The sequence below is a fragment of the Notamacropus eugenii genome, chromosome 1 (genome assembly GCF_028372415.1).
Source record: "Notamacropus eugenii isolate mMacEug1 chromosome 1, mMacEug1.pri_v2, whole genome shotgun sequence".
In the NCBI taxonomy this organism is placed as follows: domain Eukaryota; kingdom Metazoa; phylum Chordata; class Mammalia; order Diprotodontia; family Macropodidae; genus Notamacropus; species Notamacropus eugenii.
The window spans coordinates 367,905,549-367,917,891 of record NC_092872.1 but is presented as its reverse complement, the minus strand read 5'-3'; the positions used below and the strand labels follow the sequence as shown (position 1 = coordinate 367,917,891).

Genomic DNA, 12,343 nt, shown 5'->3' with positions numbered 1-12,343 from the left:
TCTATTATGCCATCCTACGTCAAAAAACCAAGGGATTTTCCTTTTCTGTAAGGTTTTTCTGACAAATAATATTTTACAATACATAATAACCAAAGCCTAATGTAAAATTGTAAAATCTTTTTATAGTATTTTTCAATGAACTGTTCATTTTAAAAAGCTGTTCTTTTGTAACTGCCTACTATAATGTTATTTTACCTAATAGCTTTTTTTCATGGAACTAAAGACATTAGGTGAGGTCCATCTAGAGCATTTAGCAAACGCACTTCCTTCTCTTACACATCATATTGTTTCTTTTAAAAAAAGTAAAATAAAATATATAAATGAGACTATTATACGCATAGGGCATAAAAGACTTTAATTTTTACTTGAATAGTTAACCTCTAAAGAAAGTTTGTCTTTTAACTTGATGGAAGCTTCTTATAGGAAATAATCAAGGAGAGTTGTTAAAACACAATTAAAACTGGTAAGTGTGCATTGTCTTTAAGAAGCAGGCTTCATACATTTAATATATTTTTCTTTTTGCCTTGCCTCATTTTTAAAGGTTCTAGGGCTTTTTGGTAGTTTACAAAGCCCTGTGTATCTTTTTTATGGTTTATAATAAACTGACATTAACAAAAGGAATTATACTTGCTTTATAACTTGCTTTATATTTGCAATTGAAAAAATGAATTTTAACATATATGACATGAACAGTAATTTGTTGGAAAACTCTCTCTGGATCTAAATAAGCTTTTGTAATTTGTCCATCCATTTCTATACACTTTCATTTTATATCATCATAATGATCATATTTTAATCTGTTCTTCCAGTGCTGATTTTTATACTCTATATTATTTCATTAAGATTTTTCTAAATTTCTTTATATTCCTCACAGTAACTATCTTACTAGTAAAGTTATATTATTACACTAACATAACAATGTACCCAGCTATTTCCATATTCCTATTATTTTTGTTGTTGTTCAGTTGTGTCCCAACTCTTTGTGACCTCATTTGGGGTTTTCTTGGCAAAGATACTGGTGTAGTTTGCCATTTCCTTTTCCAGCTCATTTTACAGATGAGGAAGCTAAGGCAAAATAACTTGCCCAGGGTCATATAACTAGTAAGTGTCTGAGGTCAGATTTGAACTCACAAGGATAAGTTTTCCTGACTCCAGATCCAGCATTCTATCCACTGAACTATCTAGCTGCCCAATTATCATTATTGTGTGCACACACACATGCACGCAAACACACACACACACACACACAACTTTTTCACCTTGACTAAGTGCTGAGATAAATATATTTGAACAAAGACTTTTTCTTCTTTTTTAAAGAATGTTCTAAGGCTACATTCTGGACAGTGGGATGAAATACTGTTATTTGTTGCAATGTGTCTGGAATGCTGCTACACTGCTTGTTAAAAAAATCTCCAGTTATAATTGTATCCAAAATGTATGAGTGTGCTTATTCCCCATAATGATATCAATTAATTTTATTTTTTCAAAAAATAATTTAATTGGTATGAGGTGATGCTTCAAGGCTGTTTCAATTTTCATTTATTTATGGTCAAGGATGATATTTTTACAAATGATTTTTTAAAAAAGGACCACTTATTCCTCTTTTGTAAATATATGTTCTTACCCTTTCATCAGGTAAGGACCAGAGACGAGGTCTTGCCTTTGACTACTTCATATGCTTCCTTCTAAAAATTGAGAGGTTTTTGCTACATATTTTTCATACAATGTTATTTTCCATCACATGGAAAGGTTTCCTTTTTATGTAATCAAATCTATATATCTTGTTCCCAATAATTTCTTCCTTTTAACAGACAGTTACCTCCCCCTTCCAGAAGTGATATAGATATGCTATTCTATTTTCTTCTATTTTTCTTACTGGTTTTAAAACAAAGAGTCTATACATCATGTAGATTTTACTTTGGGATACTATGAGACTAAATCGATTTTCTATCATATTGTTAACCGGCTTTCTCAATATTTATTAAAAGATTAATCCTTTTCCCATCTTTTATTTTCTATAGGTTGAGCAAACATTAGTCTTTTGTATATTTTGATCTCATGCCCGAAATATCTATTCTGTTCCATGGGTTTGTCTGTCTCTCCCTTTTTTTAAATCAAATATCAGAGGATTTTGATATTTGTTTTATAATGTTTTAAAGTCTGAAGATAGAAATCTAGTCTTGTTGACTTTTACCACAAATTCTGTGTTCCTAGATATTCTTGTCCACATATTTTTAAAAATATTTTTATGCTTATTTAGCTTCTCTTATAGAGCTATCAAAATTTTGGTTTATTTTATGTTGATTAATTTATTTTAAGGGAAATACAATTTATCACATAAATACATATGGGATTCTATAAATCAAAATCAAGGATTCTCAAATTTAATGAGAATTGTCTTCCACGTTATTTTTATTTCATGAAGCGTTGAGAGCAAAGGAATTTGCCATTAATATAACAGCACTTTATATTATTACTAAAAAAAAAAAAAAAAAAGGTAAACCCAGTAGTTACTAACTGAATTAAGGTATTCAAGTTTCATATTACTTTTCATTTTTAAACTTGGAACTTTCTGTGTTAAAGTTAACAAATTTGAACATATTCTTAATGGCTAGAAAAGCTGAATGAATTCTATATAGATAGCTAACAGTTTATATGTACATAAAGTGAAAACACACTGACCAAGAATAACACGAGAATGCAAATAAAGTACCTGCTGCTTCCAACAATGCTTCTAATCTTGCTTGTGTCTCTGGATCCACTGTGCGTAAATCTGTCCCTTCTGCTGCACTCGATAAGAATAACTCTGATGTTGTTTTAAGCACTGGGTTATCCAGATCTTCTTGGTCCAAAATAAATGACTCAACCTGTTTGAGAATTAAAGTGAGCTCCATTAAACAGATTTTATAAAAGCTATAGTATACCTCTAGAATTACTGTCTGATAAATTTCTCCGTTAAAATTGAGTTTAAAAGAGGTGTTTGTGTCTGTGTATGAGACAGAGTGAAAAATGATATAGACTCATGGGGATAGAAAAAAACTTTGAGATGACACCAAATGTATTTTAATTTGTCTTCAGTTAAAAGTTAGTGAAAATAAATATGCAATTCCCCCCCAACACAAAGCCATAGAGATTCCCTATAATCTATTCAGGGACCTCTGGGGATGGGGTGTCCATGTATCCCAGATTAAAAAACTGCTTGTCTAAGATCTTTATAGATATGACATCAATATACTTAATGAAATTTAACAAACAAATCTCACAGATTTGTAAATTGTAATAAATTTAATAGGCATGTTCTTCAAGAAAAATGTAAATCAGTAGGAATTTAAGTCACTAGTTGAATGTTAGCAGGTAATTTGATTACTTCTATAAATCTAGAAAACAAGTACATTTCTTTTAAGATAAAAGCCACTATTCTATTTTAAATTACATAAACTGTACTATTTATGTATACAAGTTAAACACCACAGGTTTTATAAGCTATACTGTTTCAGATCAAGGTATAAAAAAAGTTCATGAAGATCTTCATGGAAGCACCTTAAATAAAAGGACCAGCTTTCCCTAAAACAGCAAGCTGATATTTCCCCTATTTCCCAGTAAAAGTGATTTGATGCTGGTAAGATTTAATTTTAATCCCTTCCTTATTATTAAGAGTTAATAATGAAATGTCCAGTAGAAAACCAAGTGTCACATAGGTTCTCTAAATGTATTGTACTATGCAAAATTAAAGAATAAAAACCACAGGGCTTATGGGGAAAATGGGTCAAGGGCACAATGCTCAAAAACGTCCTCAATGACACATTAAAAAAAAAAAAAAAAGATAAGAACCCAATAAATAACAGTAGCACAGTTTTAAACACATTAAATAATTAGGAAATATGTAGTGGCAGAGTCCTTGGCCTCCATCTACAGCCTTGGGTTGCTACTCTGCCTACATCCTCATATATACCACCTCCTCATATATACCACCCCCCTCCCCCAGGAAAGTTGGGTGGCAACTCTGACCCTAGGCCCAGGGGAAGGAGGAGAGGGATCTAGATGGACCAGCCTTCCTCTGACCACAGTTCCAACTGAACCAGAAGTTTTCTGGGCATTTTCTCAAGCTGTCTCCCATGCCTGGAATGTTCTCCCTCCTCCACCGCCACTACCCATTTTCCTATAAGTCCCAACTAAAACCTCACCTTCTACAAAAAGTCTTCCTTAACACTTTCTAATTCTAGTGCTCTCCCTCTCTTGTTTCCTGTTTATTCTTGCTTTGTACATATTTGTTTGCATGCTGTCTCCTCCATCAGATTGTGTGTTCCTTCAGAGCAACAACTGTCTTTTGTTTTATTTTGTTTTTTTTTGGAATCCCCAGCACTTAACACAATGTCTGCCACATAGTAGATGCTTAATAAATTGAAACTTCTTTATTTTTGATTTATTTATTTGAAATGAATTGGATATATGGCATTTTGCCTTGATAAAGGCCCTGAAGTTCATGGAAGTAGGAGATGGAAGGGTAGCAGCTCATGTGTTATTGTGAAGTGGTAGAGTTTTTTATATAAGAAATCTTGTGCAATTCAAAACCTGCATTATGCTAAAAATGTTCCCTAATATATAAATTCCATTGGAAGAAATTCACATTTTAAAAAGAAGCATTAACTGATTGTACCTATAAAATATGGGTGACAAGCAGTTTAAGTGACTAGCATCTTGCCTCTGATCTGCCCTATTGGTAGAAGTCAACAAGCATTTATTTAAGCACTTACCGTGTTTCAGAATAAATACTTATTGACTACCACCAATAGGGCAGGGTCAGATGGAAGATGCTAGTCAGTTAAACTGCTTGTCGCTCATATTTTATTGAGGCACTATCTTCCATAAGGGCAGCTAGGTGACACAGTGGATAAAGTGCCAGGCCTAGAGTCAGGAAGACTCATCTTCCCAGGTTCAAATTTGGCCTCAGACACTTACTAGCTATGTGACCCTGGGCAACTCATTTAATCCTGCTTACCTTATTCTCCTTATCTTTAAGATAAGCTGAGAGAAAAAGGGAAAATCACTCTAGGATCTTTGCCAAGAAAACCCCAAATGAGGTCGCAAAGAATCAGACACAACTGAAAAAAATAACATGTTCCAGAAACTATGCTAAGTAAAAACAGTCCCTGTCCTCAAAAAGACAACAAGAAAATATGTATATACCAGATGCATACAAAGTAGATAGAAGTTAACCTGAGAGGGAAAGGCTCTAGCCTTTGAGGAGGGAAAGAGGGAAAATGCTTCCTAGAGAAGGTGGCATTAAAGCTGAATCTTGGAGAAACACTGAAACTCTAAGAGGTGAAGGTGAAAAGACAGAGCATTCCAGGCATACTGACAGCCAATGCAGAGGCAAGGAGATAAACATGGAGCATTATGTGAAAAGAAAAGTAGGTCGGTAAGGCTGGAGTATGCAGAGAGAAGTAAAATCAAAGACTAGAAAAGTAAAGAACGTTGAGGGTCTGAGGAACTTAAAAAGACAAACTGCAAAAGCAAAGAGGAAGGAGAACAGTTATGATCTACAATCCATAACCTGTGCTTTGGATAACTCCAAAATTAACTATTTCTCTTCTTCCAAATATCACAATTTTTTTTACTTCAATGGCCTATAAAAAACTGCATCTGCTCTATATGATTTATGATTCATAATGAGTACCAAATGATTGCTAGTCCTACCACAAAAAGAGAAATATCCCATAACAGAGGGTAAACACTAAACAGTTTGGAAATTGCCTAGCTGTGAACCATCTGCGAAATACAATAATCTTATATAATCCATCTTTACTTCAAAACTACTGACATTAAACCATGTACTATGATGCAATGTTATTTCTTTACAAAGAGAACTCCATTTTGGATCTGGGCCAGTAGGATAAATGTAGCTTACCAGTTGTCAAAATGACCTCGCACAGCAACTTGTTGCACAACAAAGAGCTTGTTACAAACACAAAAAGGGAGTTGGGCATCTTCTGTCAGACTTACCTGTCAGTTTTGAGGACAAACTGAACAGTATGTCAAACAAAGTAAAACTATGCGTCAACTCTCTCATTACTGCTAAAGATTGTATTTAGATGAAATTTTCATTTTAAACAAAAAAGTGGACAGGTGTACTATTGGCACCTTATGGAAACTTAAACATAAATTAACATTGTAAAAGGCAAAAGAAAAACGTTAAGGTTATGTTTCTACAGAATGTAAGCATCTTAAAGGAAGGGGCTAGTTTTCATTTCTGTTTCTGAATTCTAACAGTAGTAGATAATACCCCTATAGTAGAAATATAGGAGTAATAGATAACACCCATATAGCACATTCAAGTTTGCAAAGTGCTTTACAATTTCAGTTGATCCTCAAAATAACTTTAAAAAGTAGTTACTAAGAGGCATTATCCCTAAATGTTATTGATGGAATTCTAATTAAATTCAGCTTGATAATCACTTACTACATGTCATGGCACTGTACAAAGTCCTCCTAGGGTATATAATAGTAGTTAATATTTAGCATTTTAAAGTGTTTACACTTTACAGTAAAGCACTTAGATTTCATTTGGCTTTTACAATAACCCTAAGAAGTAGCTACTAATAATAGGTATTATCCCTATTTTACAGACAAGAACAGCAATTCAGAGAGTTAAATGCCTTGCTCATGGTCACACATTGTATAACATGTTAGAGGCTGGATCTGAACTCGTATCTCCTGACTACAAGTCCAGTACTCTTGTTACCATATCTTCCTAAGTCTCATATATATATATATATATATATATATATATATATATATATATATATATATATATATATATATATATATACACACACATATATATATACATATATGTATATATACCTACAAATATTGCATGTCCATGTGCCTTCTGATATTAGGAAGCTTACAATCTAACAGCGATAATATGATCAAACAAATAAATATGAGGCAGGACATAAATGATGCCATGAGTACCAAAGCAAAATATGAATTCACAATGGAAAAAGCAACCACTTCAAGTTAGTATACTCGAGAATGTTAAGTTTCACTTAAGTACAGTGCCTAAAACATGCTTCCTTCTTTCTATCTCTCTCTCTTCTTTCTTCTGTTTTCTATAACAAACACTCCCAACAAACATTCTATAATTCCAGCAGAAGGAACAACATGAACACAAAAATATGTTCAGGGAACAGAAAATGGTTCCAAATGGCTGATTAAGTGAGAAACTATAGGGAAGTGGGACATAAGGTTAAAATGGTAAACGGGGCCTGAGCCACTAAAAGTTGGGCTGTTTGCATTTTAAATGGGAGGTAATGAAGAACACCTAAAAGTTATTGTTAAGTGGAATGAAAAGACCAAAACTTTACTTGAAGAAGATACTGGCAGGCAGCGAAGAACAGTAGAAAGTAGACTGTATTTGGAGTCAGAGAACCTAATTCCAAATCTAGGTTACCTTGGACAAGTCACTCAATCTCTTTGAACCTCAGTTTCCTCATATGTCAAGTTGGTGATGGAGGGGGAAAGGGTTGGTACGATACTTTTAAGGGTCCTTTGAGGGGCGGAGCCAAGATGGCGGAGTAGAAAGATGCACATACACATAGCTCCGAACCCACAACCCATAGAACATCTGTATAAAGTAACTCACGGCGAATTCTGGAGCAGTAGAGGCCACAGAACAGTGGAGCGAAGGAGACTTCTGTTCCAGAGGGACCTGCAAACCTCTCACAAAAGGTCCATTGTGCTGCAGACGCGGAGCCCAGCCCAGCCCTGCCGTGGCCATGGCACCGAGAGAAGCAGATCCCAGCAGGCTTCAGGGACGGGATCTCCAGCGGCCGCGCAGGTCCCTCCACCCACAGGTGACAGGGGTCGGTGAGAGGGTCTCTTTGGCGGGTCGAGAGGGAAGTGGGGTGCCCCCATAACTCAGGCCCCTAGGGAGGCAGAAGCTGAGGCAGCAGCAGACAAGGGCTCCCCAAGCAGGCAGGAGCCTGGATCCATTGTTGACGGTCTGTGCATAAACCCCCTGAGGGAACTGAGCCTGAGAGGCGGCCCTGCCCCCACCTGAGCACCTGAATCTCACACTGAATAGCAGCCCTGCCCCCGCCAAAAGTCCTGAGGCTGGGAAAGAGCATTTGAATCTCAGACCCCAAGCTCTGGCTGGGAGGATCAGGAGGTGAGGTAGGTGTGAGCAGAATATTCAGAGGTCAAGTCACTGGCTGGGAAAATGCCCAGAAAAGGGAAAAGAAATAAGACTATAGAAGGTTACTTTCTTGGTGAACAGGCATTTCCTCCCTTCCTTTCTGATGAGGAAGAACAATGCTTACCATCAGGCAAAGACACAGAAATCAAGGCTTCTGTATCCCAGCCCACTCAATGGGCTCAGGCCATGGAAGAGCTCAAAAAGAATTTTGAAAATCAAGTTAGAGAGGTGGAGGATAAGCTGGGAAGAGAAATGAGAGACATGCAGTCAAAGCATGAACAGCAGGTCAGCACCCTGCTAAAGGAGACCCAAAAAAATGCTGAAGAAAACAATACCTTGAAAAATAGGCTAACTCAATTGGCAAAAGAGGTTCAAAAAGCCAATGAGGAGAAGAATGCTTTCAAAAGCAGAATTAGCCAAATGGAAAAGGAGGTTCAAAAGCTCACTGAAGAAAATAGTTCTTTCAAAATTAGAATGGAACCGATAGAGGCTAATGACTTTATGAGAAACCAAGAAATCACAAAACAAAACCAAAAGAATGAAAAAATGGAAGATCATGTGAAATATCTCATTGGAAAAACAACTGACCTGGAAAATAGATCCAGGAGAGAGAATTTAAAAATTATGGGACTACCTGAAAGCCATGATCAAAAAAAGAGCCTAGACATCATCTTTCATGAAATTATCAAGGAAAACTGCCCTGAGATTCTAGAACCAGAGGGCAAAATAAATATTCAAGGAATCCACAGAACACCACATGAAAGAGATCCAAAAAGAGAAACTCCTAGGAACATTGTGGCCAAATTCCAGAGTTCCCAGGTCAAGGAGAAAATATTGCAAGCAGCTAGAAAGAAACAATTCAAGTATTGTGGAAATACAATCAGGATAACACAAGATCTAGCAGCTTCTACATTAAGGGATCAAAGGGCATGGAATAGGATATTCCAGAAGTCAAAAGAACTAGGACTAAAACCAAGAATCACCTACCCAGCAAAACTGAGTATAATACTTCAGGGGAAAAATTGGTCTTTCAATGAAATAGAGGACTTTCAAGCATTCTTGATGAAAAGACCAGAGCTGAAAAGAAAATCTGACTTTCAAACACAAGAATGAAGAGAAGCATGAAAAGGTGAACAGCAAAGAGAAGTCATAAGGGACTTACTAAAGTTGAACTGTTTACATTCCTACATGGAAAGACAATATTTGTAACTCTTGAAACTTTTCAGTATCTGGGTACTGGGTGGGATTACACACACACACATGCACACACGCACGCACACATAGAGACAGAGTGCATAGAGTGAATTGAAGAGGATGGGATCATATCTTAAAAAAATGAAATCAAGCAGTGAGAGAGAAATATATTGGGAGGAGAAAGGGAGAAATGGAATGGGGCAATTTATCTCTCATAAAAGAGGCAAGCAAAAGACTTATTAGTGGAGGGATAAAGAGGGGAGGTGAGAGAAAAACATGAAGTTTACTCTCATCACATTCCACTAAAGGAAAGAATAAAATGCACATTCATTTTGGTATGAAAACCTATCTTAAAATACAGGAAAGTGGGGGATAAGGGGATAAGCAGGGTGGGGGGATGATGGAAGGGAGGGCATGGGGAGGAGGGAGCAATTTGAGGTCGACACTCATGGGGAGGGACAGGATCAAAAGAGAATAGAAGTAATGGGGGACAGGATAGGATGGACGGAAATATAGTTAGTCTTATACAACACAACTATTATGGAAGTCATTTGCAAAACTACACAGATTTGGCCTATATTGAATTGCTTGCCTTCCAAAGGGAAGGGGTGGGGAGGGAGGGAGGTAAAGAAGTTGGAACTCAAAGTGTTTGGAACAACTGTCGAGTAACGTTCTTGCCACTAGGAAATAAGAAATACAGGTAAAGGGGTATAGAAAGTTATCTGGCCCTACAGGACAAAAGAGAAGATGGAGACAAGGGCAGAGAGGGATGATAGAAGAGAGAGCAGATTGGTCATAGGGGCAATTAGAATGCTTGGTGTTTGGGGGGGGAGGGGATAAAAGGGGAGAAAATTTGTAACCCAAAATTTTGTTAAAATGAATGCCAAATAAAATTAATTAATTAATTATTTTTAAAAAAGGGTCCTTTGAGCTTTAGATCTATACTTGCAACAAGATGTGAGACAGATTAGACAGGGAAGGCATTCACATTGGGGAAATTAATTAGGAAAATACTGTAAGAGGGAACAAGGACTAAACAAGGGTGATAGATATCAAAAAGGAATGGGAGAACAACACCTAACATACAGCACTTTAAGATTTATAAATTTTACTGTTATTTGATCCTCATAGTATTAAGCTCCTCATGAATATGGATTACTTCATTTTTTGTAATTGTAACCCAGCGCCTATCATAACATCTAGCACATGGTAGGAGTTTATTAAATACTTGTTGACTGGCTGAGAACAAGGAATGGATGTGAGGGAACAGGGAAAAGGAAAGAATCAACGATGACTTCAAGGTTTTGAATTTGACCAGGAGAATGGTGAAATTAACGACAGAAATAGGAAAGCAGGAAGAGAAAGGAGGGACTGGAATAGGTAATGAAATAATGAGTCAGATTTTATACTGAATTTAAAATGTTGATAGGCCATCCAACTTGTGCTGTTCAATGGACAGTTAGCAATGCCAGATTGAAGTCAAGAAGATCTAAATCTAGGGATCATTTACATAGGGGATAATTAAAGGTAACGAAACAGAAGAGATCCCAAAGAAGGATAAGTATAAATTGAAGGAAGATGGAAAGAGAGGAGAGGACAGGAGAGAACCTTGGGAAAAATCTGCATTTATCCAACAAAAGCACACAGAAACAGAGTGGTCAGAAAAACTCTTGCCCTGTTTTTTTTAAAAAAAGCATGACCAGTCTGAAAAAACATCTTAAACACAAATTTACCGAACATAATACTTTCATATTTTTAAGGTCATGTAGATTCTGAGTTATGAGAAGCAGTTTGATATAGGAGGGTCATTTGGGTTTTAGTTATGCCTCCCTCATTAAGTATGCTTCATGACTACAGGCAAGTTCCTTGATGTCTCAGTTTCCCACCTATAAAAGGTAATGTGCCTTGCCTACTTCACAAACTATTTGTGAAGTTCAAATGAAGTAACAAGTCATCTTGTCAGTCAGTCAACAAGCATTTATTAAGTGTGAACTATGTGTTGGGCACTGTGCTAAATGCTATAAAGGCAAAAACTCACATCTAATGACAAATAAAACAACTAGATAGACAAGATAAATACAGAGTAGAAAGAAGGCGATAGCAGCTAGAGCTGGGAGTCTTAACCTGGAGTCTATTGTTTTTAAAAACTATTCCAATATAACTGATTTCCTTTGTAATCCATATTTTACTTTATATATTTAAAAGCATTCTGAGAAAAACTTCAGACTGTTAAGGAGGTCGATGATGGGGCGAAAAACGTTAGAAGCTCCAGGGTTAGAGAGGCCTGGGAAAGCTCTCCTTTAGTAAAAGCAGGATATCACATGAATATTGAAGGAAGACAGGTAACTGAGATACAAAGGTAAAGAGGTAGACTTCCAAGTGTAGAGGTCAATAAAGGGAGGGAGATAGGAAGAGTGTCATATAGGCCAACGTTGCTGGAATTTGGAGTTCATGGAGATGAAAATGTAAGAAAATTGGAAAGGTGGAATGGGGGGGGGAGGGTTTGCAGGTTGCATAAGAGCTTTAAATGTTAAACAAAAGAATTTACATTTGATTCTGGGGGTTACAGAGCTTCTAGAACTTAATGAGTGGACATAAATTGACATTATAGTAATTCATTCATTCAACAAAGGAGACTAAGTGCCAGGCAGGGGTTATAAAGACAAAAATAGTTCCTGCCCTTAAGGAGCTTAGATTCTACTGGAATAACACTTGAACACTTGGAGAAACTCTGGATTCAAAGAGGCAAAGGTGAATAGGGAGTGCATTCTGGAATGGGGGAAGAATTTGTGCAAAGACAACAAGAAGAGATGGAATGTCATACACAGGGAACAGTAATTAAATAAGCCAATCTGACTGGAATTTAGAGTGCATAGAGAGAAATAATGTGCAATAAAATTGAAAAGATAGGCTGGAGTCAGACCATAAAGGGCCAAACAGAAAAATTTG

General features: G+C 36.3%; 1 protein-coding gene across 9 annotated transcripts in view; it reads right to left on the bottom strand.

Moving 5' to 3' along the window:
- ANKHD1 (ankyrin repeat and KH domain containing 1) overlaps positions 1–12,343 on the bottom strand; it is a 118,087-nt gene that overhangs the window by 84,926 nt on the left and 20,818 nt on the right. For all 9 annotated transcript variants that reach the window (XM_072630500.1, XM_072630502.1, XM_072630501.1 and 6 more), the window contains exon 2: positions 2,714–2,867. In XM_072630500.1, the coding sequence (XP_072486601.1) occupies positions 2,714–2,867 (154 nt within the window). The remainder of the gene's footprint in view (positions 1–2,713; positions 2,868–12,343) is intronic.